This window comes from Macrobrachium rosenbergii, chromosome 23 (genome assembly GCF_040412425.1).
Source record: "Macrobrachium rosenbergii isolate ZJJX-2024 chromosome 23, ASM4041242v1, whole genome shotgun sequence".
In the NCBI taxonomy this organism is placed as follows: domain Eukaryota; kingdom Metazoa; phylum Arthropoda; class Malacostraca; order Decapoda; family Palaemonidae; genus Macrobrachium; species Macrobrachium rosenbergii.
The window spans coordinates 33,496,534-33,517,476 of record NC_089763.1 but is presented as its reverse complement, the minus strand read 5'-3'; the positions used below and the strand labels follow the sequence as shown (position 1 = coordinate 33,517,476).

The 20,943-nt window shown below is 38.5% G+C and overlaps 3 protein-coding genes across 4 annotated transcripts; 2 read left to right on the top strand and 1 right to left on the bottom strand.

Moving 5' to 3' along the window:
• The first annotated feature begins 3,042 nt into the window (after positions 1 to 3,042).
• On the top strand, positions 3,043 to 6,521 carry LOC136851080 (uncharacterized). Its single transcript, XM_067125051.1, has 4 exons — positions 3,043 to 3,054; positions 4,565 to 4,685; positions 4,803 to 5,621; positions 5,803 to 6,521. The coding sequence occupies exons 1-4, from the start codon at positions 3,043 to 3,045 to the stop codon at positions 6,519 to 6,521; spliced, it is 1,671 nt and encodes a 556-aa protein (XP_066981152.1).
• Positions 6,522 to 6,544: 23 nt separating this feature from the next.
• LOC136851079 (uncharacterized) lies at positions 6,545 to 7,799 on the top strand. The gene is made up of 2 exons (XM_067125050.1): positions 6,545 to 6,941; positions 6,979 to 7,799. Exons 1-2 carry the CDS (start codon positions 6,545 to 6,547, stop codon positions 7,797 to 7,799), a joined length of 1,218 nt encoding a protein of 405 aa, XP_066981151.1.
• Positions 7,800 to 8,010: 211 nt separating this feature from the next.
• Positions 8,011 to 20,374, bottom strand: LOC136851451 (cytochrome P450 2L1-like). 2 transcript variants are annotated; one of them, XM_067125540.1, is made up of 11 exons: positions 19,852 to 20,374; positions 15,801 to 15,911; positions 15,027 to 15,117; positions 14,209 to 14,342; positions 12,727 to 12,945; positions 11,405 to 11,604; positions 10,832 to 10,943; positions 10,448 to 10,628; positions 10,037 to 10,154; positions 9,323 to 9,467; positions 8,011 to 8,962 (listed from the first exon to the last, which is right to left on the bottom strand). In XM_067125540.1, the coding sequence occupies exons 2-11, from the start codon at positions 15,880 to 15,882 to the stop codon at positions 8,781 to 8,783; spliced, it is 1,464 nt and encodes a 487-aa protein (XP_066981641.1). In that variant the 5' UTR covers positions 15,883 to 15,911; positions 19,852 to 20,374; the 3' UTR covers positions 8,011 to 8,780. The 2 variants fall into 2 exon arrangements, with proteins under 2 accessions (XP_066981641.1, XP_066981642.1); XM_067125541.1 differs by lacking the exon at positions 19,852 to 20,374 and adding an exon at positions 17,255 to 17,311.
• Positions 20,375 to 20,943: the final 569 nt, after the last annotated feature.

Here is a 20,943-nt window from a genome sequence, read left to right as displayed (position 1 = left end):
TAAAAAAATTAATGTAAGTCCCAAGAGACACGAATGAATTTTAAATCATATAACATTGTATATACGGTATACAGCATATATTATACAGTAAACGACTACAGGTCCGCAAACCTTCCGCATTTAGTAATGACGGACCAACATCTTGTCCATATTACTTTCACCAGTTGGTGGATTCCTTGAGAAATTTCGTTTAAATAAAAAAATATAATAAAATTACCGCCTTTTGTCTTGAACATCGTCGGTTTTCAAAGAAATGAAAAATCACTTTTGGATTCTGTTCTTCAAGAGGGGTGGTGGGAAAGTGTGTGAGTGTGTGTGTGTGTGTGTGTGTGTGTGTGTGTGTGTGTGTTTGTGTTTTCAAGATGAAGCAGCTACTTTGTCTAAAAGAGTTTCTGTTCATTCCACAATTGCTGAGTCTTCCCATAGACTGGAATGGTACGCTGAGCAGATTCTTCAAGCTCATAATAATAATAATAATAATAATAATAATAATAATAACAACAATAATAATAATAAACAATAATAATGATAAAATGTATGAAGGTAATGGACCCTCTTTTAAGCCATTCTATTTAACAAATATTAATAATAATAATAATTATTATTATTATCAGTGTTGTAATGATAGCAACATGTACAACAAAAATAATACTAACGACATTAATGATGATCATAATTGTAGCAATTCTCTACCTTCATTGAAGCCATTTTACTGATCAATAATAAAAATAATAATAATGATGATGATTGTTTAAATGCTGTCCCTTTAATGAAACCATTATCATTATAATATGTTCTTTTAAGATAATAGTAATAATGGCCAATATCCAGTCACCTAGCTTTTATTCATCTCCAATGATATGTTATCTGTTTATCTAATGTTAGTTCCTCATTGGAAGGGTTAGTATCGTTCTCTGCTAGCACTCTGCTGGGCCCGAGTTCGATTCTCCGACCGGCCAATGAAGAATTAGAGAAATTTACTTCTGGTGATAGAAATTCATTTCTCGTTATAATGTGGTTCGGATTCCACAATAAGCTGTAGGTCCCGTTGCTAGGTAACCAACTGGTTCTTAGCCACGTAAAATAAATCTAATCCTTCGGGCCAGCCCTAGGAGAGCTGTTAATCAGCTCAGTGGTCTGGTTAAACTAAGGTATACTTAACTTTTTTTATCTAATGATATCTAGCATGTGACGCATTGGGGGAAAATATGAATATTGAAAAGCAAATAGAAATAAATTATAAAATACAGATGAAATAAACATAATAATCTTAAAATGAAATGTGCACGACTTAAAAGATTTGTGGTTTTACTATGCAGACCAAATTTCAGCTGAAAAATGCTGACTCTAATTGAAGGGAAATGTTCATTCCATTTTATATGTATGTATAAAATGTATACATATATATGTATATATAAAATGCACACACATAATATACATATATATACATATAGTATATATATGTACATATATATATATATATGCACACACATATATATACATAACCCTCACGCTAAAGAATTCCCATTAAACTGCATTAGAAAATCACTTTCATTTCTCACCTCTTAACCACACAGAAACTAAACAGAAAATAATAAAAACGAACTTGGATCAGGTCAGATGAATGGATCTTTTTTTTTTTTTTTTTTTGTTACCTTCTTCTTCTCTCATTCTTCACCGAGAGAAAGGGAAACTGCCTCTTTTGTTGTGTCTCTTGTTCGCTTCCTGAATGAGATGCTCCGTTTATCCAAAGATGAAAAGATTCTTCGCAGAGAAAGTAAAAGATTTTTAGCGAGTCTTTGTAAAATCCATTGGCTCTCGGGCCTACTGTAGTTGGGACTCACCGTCACTCTCACCCGCTTGCTAGGGTTCGTTTCATCATGAGTACCACTTCGCTGAGTGCAGCCTGGATAGGCTAAATAAATCACTCCATATTCAGGTGATCATTAGTACCACTACGCGGAGAGCAGCCTGGTTATACTAAATAAATCACTCCAAGGTAATCATTAGTACCACTACACTATAACTGCTGCTATAACTCTTCAGGAGATACAAATTCGAGTTTGTTTTTTTTTCCACGCCAAGGAAGCAGAAATAAATGATGCAACGCAAAAATACAGTAGCTAACAGAGCCATCTATTATCGAATATAAAAACTGATCAACACCAAAAGCAAAGCCATCTGCTGTGCCATTTCGAAAGTACACCTTATATTTGTTTAATATAGGTGGGGACGACTTAAATTCAAGTGGGGAAAAATAAATGATTAAATTTACTTAAAAACTTCTTCACAGTTCGTCTTATTATTTAATCACACTCTTCTTTATTGACTCTTAGGCCTAGGTGTGGCCCACTGCAAGTTTCATCAATGCTTTGTATTTTTCTGGAAGCATTCTGGTTTATGGAAACAGGAGAATCAAAGAAACTTTTTTTTTTATTTTATTTTCTAATTGTAGACCGAATAAACACAGTAAAAACAGTTGTAAAAAAAAAACAGCTGTCCAGAGCATATTGAGAGACGCTTTTGAGCTCATTTTAAAGCAACTTAAGTTTTTTTGAAAACTGTTAGCCTATAAAAAACAGCTGTCAAGAGCATATTGAGAGACGCTTTTGAGCTCATTTTAAAGCAACTTACGCTTTTTTGAAAACTGTTAGGCCTATACAGTCACCCACTCCAACCGCGTGACGTCACGAACCCTTGCGAATAAGTCAACAAAATCCATTATCCATAATTGAAGCCTCTTATAAATATCTTCAGAGGGGATTTGAATAAAATATGAATTTATTGATAACAGCGGGCTTAGTTGCTCATATGAACGAACTGGCATAACATAATGAAAGAAAAAAATAGCTTTGCATGCATCTTTGACAGAGCAAAAAAATGTTAGATATTCTATGAGCATATATTCTTTTGAATACATCTTTGACAGGAAGCTACTCAGTTTAGGTATTCTAATTACGATAGATGATATGACTATGAGCATATATTATCATTCCAGACATTCTGTGAAGGTGTTCTATGAATTAACTAATGAAGATCAAAATGAACAAGAAGGTAATTAGTTTTTAGTTTTCTGTAAAAAAAACTATTGAGATGGCTAATTGTCTGTCCGTCCGCCCTCAGATCTTAAAAACTACTGAGGCTAGAGGGCTGCAAATTGGTATCTTAATCATCCACCCTCCAGTCATCAAACATACCAAATTGCAGCCCTCCTGCCCCAGTAGTTTTTATTTTATTCAAGGCTGAAGATAGCCACGATCGTGCGTTAGGCACCGGTATAGGTTCCAAGAACACAGGCCACCACCGGGCTGTGGCTGAAATTTTCATGGGCCGCGGCTTAGCCGTGGCTGAGAGTTTCATACAGCATTATACGCTGTACAGAAAACTCGATTGCGCACTTTTTACTTGTTTGTATATTGAAATTAAATTTATTTTATATGAAGGTCACCTAACCATCACTCAAGCATCCAACGAAGATACATCACATTCACTCAACGTTCCGCTTCCAGTGATTCCCCCCTCCCCCACAGCCCACCCCCCTCCTCTCTCTGTCTGTCTGTCTCTCTCTCGCATACACTCGCCCGAAGCCATTGTGCTTCGTCGGTATATATATAACGCCTCCAGGCGTAGCACCTTCAGAAACAGTCAAGTCTCTCCTGCAGACGGTGGTCAGATCTTCCTCCAGTTATCATGGCAAGTGGCCCTTCGATTTTTTCGAAATTTACTCATCTAATTTATTCAACCCTGATCCTATGTTCATATTGATATATTTATATATTTCATTTTGTGGCTTTATTTATTTGTCTATCCGGTTATTCCTTAATTTATTTGAATATACTTTTATTTATGAATTTAATTTTCCACTTTTTTTTAATAATGACTTTTTAGTTTTGATTAATCGTTTTTATATTTATTTCTGTTGTTTAGTATTGTTTATTTTTTCTAAAAATCTTTTGACATTCTAATATTTTTTTTGGTTATTTTTTATGTAGCCAAATATAAATAATATAAATTATTATTATTATTATTATTATTATTATTATTATTATTATTATTATTATTATTATTATTATTAAAATTACAAATGCACTTTGATACTATTTTTCATTACTTCATAACATTATGTATTTATGAAATGCTAGTACATAAGTACAACTTTCGTAATAAAAAAACGTAAAAATAAAAAAAAAAAAACTACAAATAACAACTTGAAAATTACCCGAGAAAAGTAGCGAAGATTCTCGCAAAATTAATTTAATGATTAAAATAAACATCTGTTTGTTTCTGACGTTTGTTTATGATGTTTGTTTATTTCGTTTGTTTATGACGTTTGGGTTTAAGAAGTTTGTTAATGACGTTTGTTTATTTCATTTGTTTATGGTGTCTGTTTATGACGTTTGTTTATTTCGTTTGTTTATGGTGTCTGTTTATGACGTTTGTTTATGAAGTTTGTATAGTTAGTTTGTTTATGGCAATGGTTTGTTTGTTTATTTGTTTCTTCATGACAATGGTTTGTTTATTTGTTTGTTTATGACGATTGTTTATTTGTTTGTTTCCGTAGCAGGGAGCATTGGCTGTCGCCCTCCTGTCATGCGCTGTCCTCATTTCTTCTGTCATTGGTAGGACCTATGGAGGAGGAGGAGGAGGAGGAGGAGGAGGAGGAGGAGGAGGAGGAGGAGGAGGAGGTAAGATTCTACATAAGTAAATCGAAGACATACAAATTCTGAGATTTAAATTCCTGGAAACAGATCCTGAATTAGATCCGGAACGAGATTATGATCCCATTCCCTTTTGCATTCCAGGTGGAAAATCCGGTAGTTTCGTCAAGGTCATCATATCCTCAGGATCCGGCAACGGAGGATACGGTAAAGGAAGTGTTAGTGGAGGATACAGGAGCACTGGATATGGAGGAGGAGGAGGATTTGGAAGTCCTGTAGGATATGGAGGAAACACCAACGGAGGAGGAATGGGAGGGTATGGAGGAGGAAGTGGTTTGATTAAAAGTGGTAAAGGAGGATATGGAGGAAGTATTGGAGGTAAAGGATATAGCACTGGAGGTGGTGGAGGAGGATTCATTCCTGTATCTATAGGAGTCTCAGGAGGAGTTGGAGGACGTGGTGGAGGTAAGAAAGGAGGGGGAAGTGGAGGATATGGAGGGAGCAGTGGTGGAGGGAAAGGAGTGGGACCCATAGGATCTGGAAGTGGTGGAAGTGGAGGATATAGCACTGGAGGAGGGAGTGGATTTGTTCCAGTGTACATGGGTGGAGGACCCGGAAGTGTAGGATATGGAGGAACCAGTGGAGGTGGAAGTGGTGATAATGGGGGATATAACGGAGGTAGTGGAAGTGGAGGATTTGGAGCCAGTGGATACATAGGCATCTTTAACAAGGGAAGTAGTTTTGGTGGTAATTCTGGAGGAGGAGGTTATCGGGGTACCTCTGGAGGAGGAGGGGGAGGTGGTTATGGAGGTACTTCTGGAGGAGGAGGAGGAGGAGGTTATGGAGGTACCTCTGGAGGAGGAGGGGGAGGTGGTTATGGAGGTAGCTTAGGAGGTACAGGAAATGGCTATGGACTAAATTCTGGAGGAGGAGGAGGAAAAGGGGGAGGTAACAGTTATGCAGGTAGTTCTGGGGGAGGAGGTGCCTATGGAGGTGGAGGAAATGGCTATGGACTGAGTTCTGGACAGGAAATGGCTATGGACTAAATTCTGGAGGAGGAGGAACTAGTTATGCTCTGGAGGTGGAGGACTAGCTAAATTCTGGGGGAGGAGGTGCCAGTTATGCAGGTAGTTCTGGGGAGGAGGTGGACTGAGTTCTGGAGGAGGAGGAGGAAGTAGTTATGCAGGTAGCTTTGGAAGAGGAGGTGGGAATGGAGGTACCTCTGGAGGTGGAGGGAATAGCTATGGACTAAGCTCTGGAGGAGGCGGAGGAGGTAGTGGTTATGGAGGTACCTTTGGAGGAGGAGGAAATGGTTATGGACTAGCCTCTGGAGGAGTAGAAGAAGGAAGCAGTTACACAGGTAGCTTTGGAGGAGGTGGTTATGGCAGTACCTCTGGAAGCGGAGAAAATAGTTATGGGGGTAGCTCTGGAGGTGGAGGAGATGGCTATGGACTAAGCTCTGGAGGAGGAGGAGGAGGAGGAGGAGGAGGAGGAAGCAGTTATGCAGGTAGCTTTGGAGGAGGAGGTGGGTTTGGAGGTGCTTCTGGAGGTGGAGGAAATGGTTATGGGGGTAGCTCTGGAGGTGGAGGAGATGGCTATGGACTAAGCTCTGGAGGAGGAGGAGGAGGAGGAGGAGGAGGAGGAGGAGGAGGAGGAGGAGGAGGAGGAGGAGGAGGAGGAGGAAGCAGTTATGCAGGTAGCTTTGGAGGAGGAGGAGGTGGGTTTGGGGGTGCCTCTGGAGGTGGAGGAAATGGTTATGGGGGTAGCTCTGGAGGTGGAGGAGATGGCTATAAACTAAGCTCTGGAGGAGGAGGAGGAGGAGGAGGAGGAGGGAGGAGGAGGAGGAAGCAGTTATGCAGGTAGCTTTGGAGGAGGAGGAGGTGGGAATGGAGCTTGCATCTGGAGGTGGAGAAAATGGTTATGGGGGTAGCTCTGGAGGTGGAGGAGATAGCTATGGACTAAGCTCTGGAGGAGGAGAAGGAGGAGGAGGAGGAGGAGAGGAGGAAGGAGGAAGCAGTTATGCAGGTAGCTTTGGAGGAGGAGGTGGGTATGGAGGTGCCTCTGGAGGTGGAGGAAATGGTTATGGGGGTAGCTCTGGAGGTGGAGGAGATGGCTATGGACTAAACTCTGGAGGAGAGGAGGAGGAGGAGGAGGAGGAGGAGGAGGAGGAGGAGGAGGAGGAGGTAGGAGGAGGAGGAGGAGGAGGTGGGAATGGAGGTCGCTTTGGAGGTGGAGGAAATGGTTTGGGGGTGCTTCTGGAGGTGGAGGAAATGGTTATGGGGGGTAAGCTCTGGAGGTGGAGGAGATGGCTAGGACTAAGGAGGAGGAGGAGGAGGAGGAGGAGGAAGCAGTTATGCAGGTAGCTTTGGAGGAGGAGGTGGGAATGGAGTCGCCTCTGGAGGTGGAGGAAATGGTTATGGGGGTAGCTCTGGAGGTGGAGGAGATGGATATGGACTAAGCTCTGGAGGAGGAGGAGGAGGAGGAGGAGGAGGAGGAGGAGGAGGAGGAGGAGGAGGAGGAGGAAGCAGTTATGCTGGTAGCTTTGGAGGAGGAGGTGGGAATGGAGGCGCCTATGGAGGTGGAGGAAATGGTTATGGGGGTAGCTCGGGAGGTAGTGGAGATGGCTATGGACTAGCCTCTGGAGGAGGCGGAGGAAGAGGAGGAGGAAGTGGTTATGGAGGTACCTCTGGAGGTGGAGGCAATAGTTATCGGGGTAGCTCAGGAGGTAGAGGTGATGGCTATGGACTGAGTTCTGGAGGAGGAGGAGGAGGAGGAGGAGGAAGCAGTTATGCAGGTAGCTCTGGAGGAGGAGGAGGTACCTCTGGAGGTGGAGGAAATGACTATGGACCAAACTCTGGAGGAGGAGGGGGAGGAGGAAGTAGTTACGCAGGTAGAGGAGTTGGTTACACAGGAAGCTCTGGAAGTTCTGGAGGCAGTTATGGAGGAGATTCCAGAGGAGTAGCTGATTATCAAGGCAACACTGGAAGTGAAGGAGGGTATGGAAGTAGCTCCTGGAGTGGAGGAAACATTTACGGCAGTAGTTCAGGAGGAATTGGAGCAGGAGGACTTGGCTCCAGTAGCCCTGTGGGCAAAGGAGGATACAGAGGTGGTGGAAGTGGAGGTAAAGCCTATTCAGTTTAGACCTATGCAAGAAATGAACAAAAAATATGAACAAATTTTTGTTGAATATCAAAAGTAATGGTTCTAATTTAGTAAGGTACATGAATATATTACATATGAGTTTCGTAAACAAAGAAGTTTGTTAGCCTTAAAATATCATCCATCTTTTGCAGGCTCATCTATAGGATATAGGAAATAAACCCCCGATTATTCTCTGCTCAAATAAAAAGTGTTTGATGATGCATTTGTTTTATTTGGTCTGTACAACATGCAATGGCTATTTTGAAATGCTATGTCCTTAGAGGCCTATACTTCAACTAAAATGTAGCTGAATCTTGCTGACGAGTTTTTGGTGCAAATGATTACTGTTCTGTCCTGAGAACTAGGTTTTAAGTAGTCACCCTTGTCTATATATTTTCTCATTCATCTTTGAACTCGGGAATGATATTTGTCACCAAAATGGAGTACAGTCAGAAAGACGAAATAATAAAGCATCAAATTAGGCTGGCAGTCCAAGTAATAACGTTCTAAATATTATATGGAAAAATGTCTTTTCTGTATCGTTTATATCGTGAGATGTATTCAGCCAGAGGCTCCATTTTCTGAAATAATTCTTTCGTTTAGTTTATTGTTATTGTCATTCTTTCTTACTGATGTGAAAATCGAATGTATTTTTCATATGTGTACTTTGTTACGCCAAGATTGATATTGTTATTTTCTTGTTTATTTCATATATTAACAATCTGTAGTTCATCTCTGTTGGCTGAAGAAAACGCAGTGTGTGAAGTTATGCAAAACACGATAAAACAAAGAGCTCACGCAACGTTAGCAGGATATTCAATATAATAAAACATAAATATTGTACATATAAGACCATAGTTACGATTATACGAAATTAGCGCTGTGCTTTTTATAAATATAGAGAGTGATTAATGCGGAACATATTTTGTAACCTGGACAGTTGCGACACCCGTTTTAGGGAATCAAATCAATCAATCAACCTCAGTTCCTGGCGGATATAAGAAGGTCCTGCTTCGGTGCTGGGTGGATCATGGCTAAATTTTCCGGGCCGAGGTCGATCTCTTTTCCCTCTGGCGGCGAGAAAGTGAAGTTCTGGAACAGAGCCGCCGAGAAGATGCTCATTTCCATCCTGGCCAGAGATTCTCCCAAGCAGCTTCTTTTGCCTGGAAGAAGGAATGGATACGTAATGGATAAATGAAGAAGGACAGTGTCAAACAATATTCAGTGTTTTGGAAGAATAAATAAATGGATGGATAAATGAAGGATAATGTTGAAAGAATGAGGATGATGTGCAAGAATCGCGGAAAATTTAGAACAATGAGTATACGGATGGATAAAGTGGATAAACAAAGGGATAATATTAATAATAATAATTATGACAGGTCAAGGAAAACTGATGAGATTCATGAAGGTGGCATAAATGATAATAATAATTATTATATTGTTGATGTTCAAGGGACCACCTCCATTTAGGAGAAACCAGAAAAGGACATGATTTATACAGAACAGGAAGTCTTGGCTACCTAGAGAAAACGGAGCTAATCCTTCCTTGTGGGAAATGAACTTGCCATCCTCGTCCAGGAACCTTTCAATCCTAAACTCCTCAGGACTCTCCCAGTACCGTGGATCCTGATGCATATAACCGAACATACAGAAGATGAATGTGCCCTGAGGATAGAAAGCAAAAAGATAAATAGAACAGTGCATAAATATGTACTGAGTATATATATATATGTTTCTTTCAACTTTGTGCCTTTTCCCCATAGAGGGCGTGGCTGTCCCAAGTGTTTTAGAAATTTGGTTGCAGGCTCCACGACCTTTCTTTGACGTCCTGCTAACGTCATTGCCTATGCCTGTTCAAAGCCTGGTCAACTGGAGTGGGTGGGTCAGTGCTGACTCATAGACCTTGCAAACGCAGGCCTGACACCCTACCTAGCCTCAACAGCGGGAGACTCCAGTTTCACCTCCTTAGGATACAAACAACTCCAGTCTGTTCCCTGGAAAATTCATTATTGAGTCGTTGAATTAAGCGCCTGGTAATCAAACAATTAAGGGTCACAGATAGTGTGGAAAAGGGCATAGGGATAGCAGTCTCATCCCCCAGAAACTGAATGAGGTCTAGGTTAACACAAGGCACCACTCCACTGAATGGGAAAGTCGTGTACCTGAGCCTAACCTAACCTAACCTGACCTAACCTGACCTGACATAAGATGATATACCTGAAAAAGACACATACCTTTGGCACGAGGTATCCTGCTATGTGGGTATCTTCACTAGGAGTGTGCATGACGCCAAAGGGCACGAGGGAGCTCATTCGAAGGACCTCGTGGATGAAGGCTTCGAGCAAAGATAGCCTGGAGTTAAAATGTTTGAAACACCAGGTTAAAATGTTATTTATAGTGGAAGTCTACAGTAACTACATGTCAAAATATCAATGAAAGGGCTGGTTAGATCTCCAAGACAAGAGTTCACCCAGAGTTCATCCATCCCAGCTGGTCCCAAGCCCGGATGAAAGAGGATTGTTGAGCGCATGGTTAATGAATACTATATACAGTAATATATAAAATAAATAGCTGACTAATGCTAGCAACAAAAAAATAAAGCATAAATATATATAAATAGAAGCAAGAGATAAGATTTTAATTACTGTGACTTGTGTTGGTTGGTAGGAAACTCCCCACGAGGAACCACCTCGTCAATTTGCTCCTGAACTCTCTTCTGGACATCCGGGTACTTGGCTGCGTAGAGTATTATCCACATGAGCATGTTGGAGGTCGAGTCGAAACCGGCACCGAACATGTCGAGGCTGATTTTCATTAGGTCGCCCTCTGAAAGCCAGGTTAATTTTTAGGGGGATATGTGAGAGCTAAGAATCTTTGCAACTTAACGTGTGAACAGTTGAAGATTACTTCCATCAAGTCATCCACTGAAAGTCGAGATACGTTTTGGGTAGGAAAGACAAGCAAACCTCTTGCAAATTCATTTTCCTAGGAGATAATGGGGTCTGGAATCATCCGTAAGTGATACTTACCACTGAAGAACTCTGCAATCTCGGTTTTGTTGTTCATCTGAATGAGGTACTCGTCGATAACGTTCTCTGAGTGATTGACGTCCATTTGGGCCTTTCTGGTTTCTATCGTTTTCTGTGAAGAAGAAGAAGAAAAGCGTAAACATCTTGAGAATTTCGATCACGAAATGATTTTTGGAATGGAGAGGTTGAGAAGGATGAGAGTTTATGAGGTTGCCTACCGCTAAATGAGAGAATGTACGATGGATATCTGATTGTCTAATGGCAAAAGAACAGCCTTAACTAGGGGCATTCACCCCAGACAGCCTCAATCAAAGGTACTCACCTCAACATCTTATACCAAAGGCCTTCGCCCAAACAGCCTCAACCAAAGAAACTCACCCCAACAGCTTAAACTAAAGGGCCTCACCCAAATAGCCTAACAAAAGTTACCCAAAACAGAATCAGCCAAAGGAACTAACTCCTAACCACCTCAACCAAAGGTACTCCCCCCAAACAGCCTCAACCAAAGGTACTCACCCCAAACAGCCCAACCCAAGGCACTCTCCCCAAACAGCTTCAACCAAGGGTACTCACCCCAAACAGCTTCTTCGCGGAAACCACAGTCTGCTCTAGAACTTCCAGTCGCAAGAGTTTGTCGAAAATAAATTTCGGGAGAATTCTCTTCAAGATCGGAAAAGTTTCGACGATCATAAAACCCAAGAAGTCGTCTTGCAGAGTTCCCACAATCTTCATGAAATCAGTGACCTCCTTGTCGTATAGGTCGTACCTTCGACCTGCAAGGAACAGATGAATAGTTATCCTAAACTCGGACTGTATTCAGTAAAGAATAGAATCTGAAGTCTGCTGCAAATATGAGACAGTTTTATATTTTCAACAGTACTTTGGGTCTCTGAAGATCAAGAGGCTGCGCTGACATAAGGCCATCCCAATATAACGAACACAGCTACTCGAGACAAAAGAAAACTTGAGCCAGTGGAAAAAAATTTGATGGAAATAGAGTTAATGATAATATAAAATTCTGTCAAAACTCTTAATAGTCCTTTGTTGTTGCCACATTTCTATAATATATATGATTAATTCATTGCAAAGACCTAACTCACTTGCAGTCATTGCAAAGACCTGACTCATAGCCATTGAAAAGAACCCCAAATCACTTTCAGTCATTGCAAAGACCCCAACTCATTTGCAACCATTGCAAAGGCCCCAACTCACTTTCAGTCATTGCGAAGACCTGACTCACAGTCATTTCAAGGACCCCACTCATTTGCAACCATTGCAAAGACCCCAACTCACTTGCAACAATTGCAAAGACCCCAACTCACTTTCAGTCATTGCAAAGACCTGACTCACTTACAGCCATTGCAAGGATCCCACTCACTTGCAACCATTGCAAACACCCCAACTCACTTTCAGTCATTGTGAATACCTGACTTATAGTCATTGCAAAGAACCCAACTTACATTCAGCCATTGCAAGACCCAACTCACTTATAGCCATTTCAAAGACCCCACTTGCAGTTATTGCAAAGACCCCAAATCACATTCAGTCATTGCAAGACCTGACTTACAGCCATTGCAAAAACCCCACTCGCAATCATAATTGCAAAGACCCCAACTCACTTTCAGTCGCTGCAAGACCCAACTCACAGCCACTTCAAAGACCCAGCTCATTTTCAATTACTGCAAAGGCCTAACTCACTCATAATCACTGCAAAGACCCAGTTCTTTTTAAATCATTGCAAAGACCCCAACTCACACAATCATTGCAAAGACACGACTCACTTACAGACACTACAAAGACCCAACTCACTTGCAATCACGGCGAAGGCTCAACTCACTGACAATCATTACAAAAACCCCCAACTCTCTTGTAACCATTGCTAAGACCCAACTCACTCGCAATCATTTGCCAGATGACGTTGAGAACGGCGAAATTCAAAGACTCTGGAAACCTGGTAGGCTTTCCAGTGTATCGCTTCAAGTCCTCGACCAGAGACCGGGCCTCGTGGATGATGGCTTCGTCCAGTCTCGATTTGCCCATGCCCAAATCTCTCAGGTTCCGGAGAAGGAACCGCCGGGCATTGACCCACCTTTGACCGTTGCTCATGATCACGCCTGGTCGAGTAAAGGTCATAGTGTGAGTAAAGGATTAATGGCCATAGTTTGAGTAAAGGATTAATGGTCATGTTTAGAGTAATGCAGTAATGGTTATAGTCTGAGAAGGAAATTAATGGTCATGGTTTGAGTGATAAGTAATGGCTTTAGTTCGACTAAAAAGTTAATGGTTACAGTTTGAGTAATGCAGCAATGGTCGTAGTTTGAGTAAAGAATCAATGGTCATACTCTGAATAAAGAATTAATAGTCACAGTTTGAGTGAAGAATTAATGATCATACTTTGAGTCAAGAATTAATGGTCATAGTTTGAGTAAAGAATTAATGCTCATAGTTTGAGCACAGAATGAATAGTCATAGTTTGAATAAAGAATTAGTGGTCATAGTTTGAGTAAAGAATTAATGGCCATAGTTTGAGTAAAGAATTAATGGTTACAGTTTGAGTGACACAGCAATGGCCTTAGTTTGAGTAAGAATGTAACGGCTGTAGTTTGAAAGTAAAGTTAAGGTCACTGTTTGGGGAAAAAAATTAAATCTAAGGAAAGATAAAGATCTCTTTGTTCCCTGGGACAACATTTAGTACGAAATGAACAAAATGTGTACCATGTCCGTGTTCAATTTACGTACCTCTGTTGTAAAAATTATCTGTAAAATCTGGAATATGAATAAAGAGACACAAAACTTGAACAATCACTAATTAAAGAACTTACGAAGGAATTTTTAAAATTTTGTCGTGTTTTTATTTTTTTTAGAACACCGATGTCACCTAGACGAGCAAACCCGGTGTTCTCATCTAGCCCAGGCTCGAAGGACAGAAATAATGTGGTGGAGGAAAAATAAAGGAGTGGGGGTTCCAATCCTCGAAGGAAACAAGGGAAATTTGTCAGCCTCGTGAAGGATGGAAGGATAGGCTATAAACAGAGCGTGGGAATAAGAAGGCAAGGGGAGAGTTCCTTCTCTTATAGTAAGAATTAAAAATTACCTCTTTCAAAATAATAATAAAAATAATAATAATAATAATAATAATAATAATAATAATAATAATAATAATAATTATTATTATTATTATTATTATTATTATTATTATTATTATTATTATTATTATTATCAAGAAGATGAACCCAACTGACTTGAAATTCAAGCTTCCAAAGAATATCGTATTTTACGATATTTTATAAAGAAGCAAATACAGAATCTACAGCCTCGACACTTCCTGTCTTATATAAACCAAAAAAAAAAATACTTTAAGACAAGGTCAAGGTCACCTGCTTCCTTCCCGTCGGTCATGAAGTGGAATCCTTTGAGGGACGGACGGTTCGAGATCTCCTGCCTTCCCAGAGTTTCCTTGATGAGTTTGTAGTCGCAGATGTAGAGGAACCTCATTCCGAAGAGGTTTAGCCTGAAATTCAGGAATCAGTGAGTTAAAGAAGACAGAATAACTATTAAAAAAGGCAGTAAAAGATTTTTATATATGTATATATATACATATCTATGTATATATAAGTTATATATTATATATAATATATATATATATATATATATATATATATTGTATATATATTTATATATATATCTTGTTAAACTGCAGTTCCTGAATAGATATTTCCACAGAAAACCATCCAGTTTACATGAGCTCCTGTTATTAATATGCATAATGCATTTAAAACAATAGATGTTGTGTCAGTGGTATATAAGTTCATATAAAATATAGGCAAGTATATATATATATATAATAAACGTGAATATATATATATATATATATATATATATATATATATATATATATATATATATATATATATATATACATACAGTATATACTCAAAAATGTTAAAAGACAACATGGATCTACTCTCAAGGAAATTATAGGAAAAGAAGAGAATATTAGTTGACATAGCTAAGAGAACTCTTTTTGTAAATGTACCCAAAATACAAATATGCAACATGGACACTTCCGGGCTCCTGAGGAGCAAGAGCCCGTGCCAACACAAGGCTGGCTCGATTTAGAAGTATAGACATTGAAATGATATATTATGGATTTGCCAAAAAGACGAAATAAGTGACAGCAAAACTTCTCACTCACATGAAGATGTCGCCATATTTCTTCCGGTACTCGAGGACTTGTTTCAAGTAATAGGCCACGCCGGAGCCGATAATTGGGAACCCACGTGGTCCTAGAACAATCAAAATATCAATAATAAAAGAAAAAGTTATAAGAAGTTATGTATCTATGTATGAAGTATGGCCTAGAGAGAGAGACTCATACCTTACAGTGGTTCTCAGCCTATTTTGGCCCATGCAACCTTCCACCATACTTGTATGTCAGAATGTCATTCACCCCCTTTCAAAAATGGTCTGCCTCAAAAGGGGCATTCCAAATAATATGCATATAATGCTAAAAATCCGATGCACACTGCATTTTGTGTGGTCCTGAAGCCAGTTTGAACCTGCCAATCTGTGGTTACAATTCCCCCCGCCCCCAACTCCCCCCACGGGGGGAATTCAGTTCACATTCTAGGTGTCAGTAACAAATTGCACTGAATCACCAATCCTCAGATTGCAAAGATTGGTTGACCAGGGCTTGTCAGGACAAGAGCCTGCGCTGGCATATGGCCAGCTGACACCATGTTCTCATATCAGGTCTCAGTGGATGCACTGGGAGCAGGAGCCCGTGTTGGAATAAGGTTAGGTTAATCTGAAGCAACTGATTTCAGAGACAAAACTTAAAGGCATTATCAGAGTCTGTTTGAGTTTTGGTATTGTTTCTCAGTCTTTGTTTCTGCCCCTCTATATCTCTTACATTCTGTGCGTAGATGTGGCCCCCCTCTCTCTCTCTCTCTCTCTCTCTCCTACCTACCTGGAGGCAATCCTTTAGGTCTCGTGAGCCAATGGCGAAGGATGAGAACGAGGGAGAGGAAGAGAACGAATTCGAGAATCATCGTTGTCGAGAATTCTCATCCACTCAGAACTGGAAGGAAAAAAAATGAATTACTTTCATCACAAGGACAAAAATTCATGAGTTATTTAAGTACTATATATTAAAAGATCAATGCATTATTATTATTATTATTATTATTATTATTATTATTATTATTATTATTATTATTTCGCAGTTTTCATTGCTTTATGTCCTTTGTTTATCTCCTTTGTTTTTCTTTGTTATTTCTCTTATATGTTACTTCTCTATTCGTTTTTTCTGCAATAATAATAATAATAATAATAATAATAATAATAATAATAATAATAATAACAATGTGTAATAAAAATCCACAATTATATAGTAAAAATATATTACTACGTAAAATAATCATAAATATATATAAACTATACAATTAAGGATTTTATTACATTGTTTTTCACGAAATTGTGAATCTTTTAGCAATAATAATAATAATAATAATAATAATAATAATAATAATAATAATAATAATAATAATAATAATAATACTACATAATAGCGTCAAATGGAAAAGAAGAATGAAATGTACCCGAAGCCTTATTTTTATTATAACTATTAATAGGCCTAAAATAACAACGATTATTGTTATTATATAAACAGCATCTAAAACATGGAAGCGGAGAGAATTACGAGTAAATGAAGGTAAATCAACATGTAAAAATATACAGACACAAAGTGGACTTCGCTTTCGCTATATTTGACCCACAGAACACAACCGTTCATCGGTGAGACACCTTAACAATACTGAGATTACGGCGGGCGTCACCCTCGAAGCCATTATTGTCAAAGCATCTATTTCCTGAGGAAATAATAATCTTTGATACAGCAAATAACTATAAGTCAGAATAAAAGAAAGAGGTGAATGTCAACTGGGTGTGTGGAAACAGCCAGGTGATTTTCCTCGTAATAGGATTAGATACGATGTAGAAACAAGTGCCTGCGTAAACCATCACAGTTTGTCATAAGCGTTATCTTGACACTGATCCAGATTTCATCTTGTTAAGATTCGACGTAAACTGAATCACCAAATAAAACACAAAGTAAAAAACAAAACATTACGCCTTTTATCTCTTGTTTGATAGACTCATTTTATATCACTCGGTCTAATTTTTCCTTGTAGTTCACTTTAAGTCCAACCGCTATAAAGGACTTGATTCCACTCTGATCAGGTCATTTATCTGAAATCTCTCAAAACAAATCACATTTCAACTTTTACTCTGTGATTTATTTCAGACCAGACACTAGCAAATCAACATTTATCATGAATGTTTAACTTGATCATCAAAACACAAGCAGATTTCGCCTCTTCCTGAGAATCATTTCAAACCAACCAAAAAACATCCTGATCTTACATCCTGTGATTCGCTTCAGATCCACCCAAAGCAGCCAAAAGCGTCGCTTTACAGTGGGTGAATAAATAATATCTTCTGTCATGGAGGGAATGAAGGAGGGTGTCTGTCAAGGCCATGAACTTCACATCCAAGGAAGTTGCCATATAGCGCTATAGTGGACCACCCTGCTATCATAAGTGTCACCGAAGTGGATGACAGAGCGCTTTTCCCTTTTTCAGCTAAGCAAGTTTTCAAGGTTAGACCCAAAGGGATGGTAAGAAAAATGAGACTCTCTCGGTGCTCTTTGCAAAATTCTCTCTCTCTCTCTCTCTCCAAAAAGTAAGAATTTAACCTTTACCATGATAGGTCTATTCCTAAGTATACATCAATTCGACCTTCCCGCCAATGGGAACCAATTTTGCTTTTTGAATCTTTATTTCCGCTCATTTATTTAATAGTTATCATCGCCTTGTGATTGCTGTCTGTGTTTCGTTTTCCGTCCATAATACAAGTTGCGTTCAAGTGCTATTCCGTGCTTGTAAATATAAACACACAACACACAATGTGCAATTTACCTTTATGTTTGTGTGAGATATCAGTTTTTCTTTTGCTAGTGTGTTGTTTTTTCTAGATTTTTTTAGTCAAATGAACGATAACTGATATAATGAACCATTAAACTCCTGAAAAAGTTATCTCGGCCTCTTGACGCGTGTGTGTGTGTGTGTGTGTGTGTGTGTGTGTGTGTGTGTGTGTGTGCGCGCGCGCCTGCCTGCTTGGCGTGAAATCTGTCAGCACTTAATCGCTTAGTTAAACGGAATCAAAGCGTAACTCTAAGAATAATTATAACAGAAGACGATAATAAAAAAAAATCAATATTTAAAACAGAAAGAAAAATATTCCCTGAAATCCATCAAAACCTTCAGATGCGTCTTGTTGACAAACCATTAAACAAAATAAGTACACAAGTGAACAGTTACTCTCATTCCAACTTCATGGAAATCCATTGATATCTTTGGGTGATATTAAAGGGACAAAGACACAGAACAGCAAAAAATCTAACAAAAAAAAAAAAAAAAAGGAAAGAGAGCATAACAACAGAAAACGCAGCCACAGTAACAAGCAATTTGCATGAAAGCACCGAGTCACGGTGACTAGAGAGAGAGAGAGAGAGAGAGAGAGAGAGAGAGAGAGAGAGAGAGAGAGAAAGCCGTCAACCGTTGTCCTTGATTCCGAGATTAAAATGATGATAACTGGGTTTGTCATCCGGTAGAGGCATAATAATTGTAGTTCATAAACAATTTTTTATTTACAGATGAAAGAACGCCCGCGGCATTAATTTAACACACACACACTACATATATAATTTTATATATATATATATATATATATATATATATATATATATATATATATATATATATATATATGAGTATACTATACATAGGCCTAAATTACTGCTAAATCAGCCATTATAACGTGCTGGTAAGTGGTGAAAGAAGTATTCACAATTATCAATGTGCAGACGTAAGTTGCCAAAAGATGCAACTAACTATTTTATTAAGCATTCGAGTCATCGTTTAGAATGAAAAACCTCTAACAGTAAAGTAAGAGAGGTAGAGAATAAAGTAAAGTTAATAAGAATCATAACTTCGATTCTAGTATCGGGTGAAATATTGCAGAGACAATTCAGTGAAAACCAGGTTTTTTTATGCAAGCTGAAGAATCGTTGTCAATACAACTTCGTTATTTTACAATCGCTATAATTCTTGGCACTTAGAACGTTGTCTAAACAGACTGGGTTAAGGGTGTGGAGTCCTTGAACGAAATTAACTCGGAATATAGTAAAAAAAAAAAAAATAGCCATTACCTAGACCTAGGCCTAGAGCCATATCCACCATCACTTTTCCCACGACAATCAGAGCATTTTTCTTTCTAAGGTGTAACGTCCACATCATGTCATAACATAAATATTATAAAAGTGCTACCATTATTGTATATATAAAGCATTTTTGCTGCAACGAGTTGTCCAACTGATGCGTTAGAATGAAGCAGAAAAATTAACTTCAGTATGAAACAAAACATTAGTAAAAACTGTCAAAGACTAACAGTTCACTCACCATATGAAACAAGCTAAGAAGACCAGTAAAGAAATGCATAAAATACCTCATAAATAAAGTAAACAAACAAACAAATAAATAAATCAACAGGTAAACAAATAGAGAACTTTAAAAAGGCAGAAAAATGAAGCTAAGAAACGAATGTAAGAAAACTTTTAGAAAAACTACCAAAAAGTTACGCAAAGAAGCAAGGTCAGTTGAAATAGTGTCACAGTCTCTTCTTCCCAAATGAACATAATGCATGAGAATCTATAATATTAAACGTAATGACTGATGAATGTACTAATTTTTATTGTTTCCTTGCTATCACATCTGGAGATTTAATTCCTAGTTGTCATAGGTTAAATACTCTATGACCATTATTTTTCATTAATTTTTCTTTATTTACTGAGCTTTTATCACTAAATATTCTAAAGAGAATTATTGTATCACATACACACGAATTATTCATTCACCTAAAATAATCGTCGAGACGAGAGAAATATACTAGTTTTCACTTACCAACTCAATAAGCGTTAGGCCGACTTCTCAAGTATTGTGTGCTGTGCCTCCTTTCGTAGAGGTCTATGTCCTCATCAGTTGTTTATCACTATCTCTGCATCACTTCGTCCTCTATCAACCGACAGTGTTCATTGCACTATCAACAGACGTACTAAAATGATTGCGTCGATAAACTTCAACCAACCTGGACGCCAACTAGTTTGAACCACTTCCATGATATTGATTCGAGTTGCAACAAACCACTGGATTTTCAGTCAATGTAGGCATGATCATGCTAAGATGGTGCATAACTAAATGCATGTCTATTAAACTAAGGATGTAAAGAGTTCACTTAAAAATAATTAGAACAAAACACTCGAATGTATTACAAACATTAAAAAAAAAGACATTTCTGCCATGTATTGTTGCAAACGGACGAGTGGCTTGAGCTACAACAACGCAAGCATTCTCACGTGGTAAATCATTGAAATTACATTAAAAATTCACGAAGCTATGACACAAGACTGTAGAGCGGTCAACTAACAATACAAAACACTGATCTACCCCTTGTAACAAAATTAAGGCAAAAATAATAGTTTCATTCTTATAGGCAGACGAAAACGAAATCATCATACATCTGTCACCGACGCTAACAAACATCCCGGTACATAAAGTAATCGTCCGGCGTATGAGCCTTAATTCTTGACGCTCTGTGGAACAGCCACTCTTATTTTAGGTCTCGTGACTTTTATTTTGTACTGTTTTATTTCCTTGTCTTCCACTGACGCACTTGTTTATTACTTGTTTCATTCATTCATTTTATTGACATCATTGTATGCCTATCCATTGTCAGTCATCGTATGTAAACACTAATTTACTTGTTATACAGTACATATACAGTATAACACACACACACACACACACACACACACACACATATATTATTATAAATTAATTAAATTTTATTTATAATTTAATGTTTCTTGAATACTTTTATTTCGTTTAAAGTTTTGTAGTTGTAAATTTAGTCCAGTACTCCCTTGAAAGCTGGATTTGGGTGTTTTCCTCCCTTTAACGGTTGTTGTTACATAATTGATACTCCGCCCATGAAGT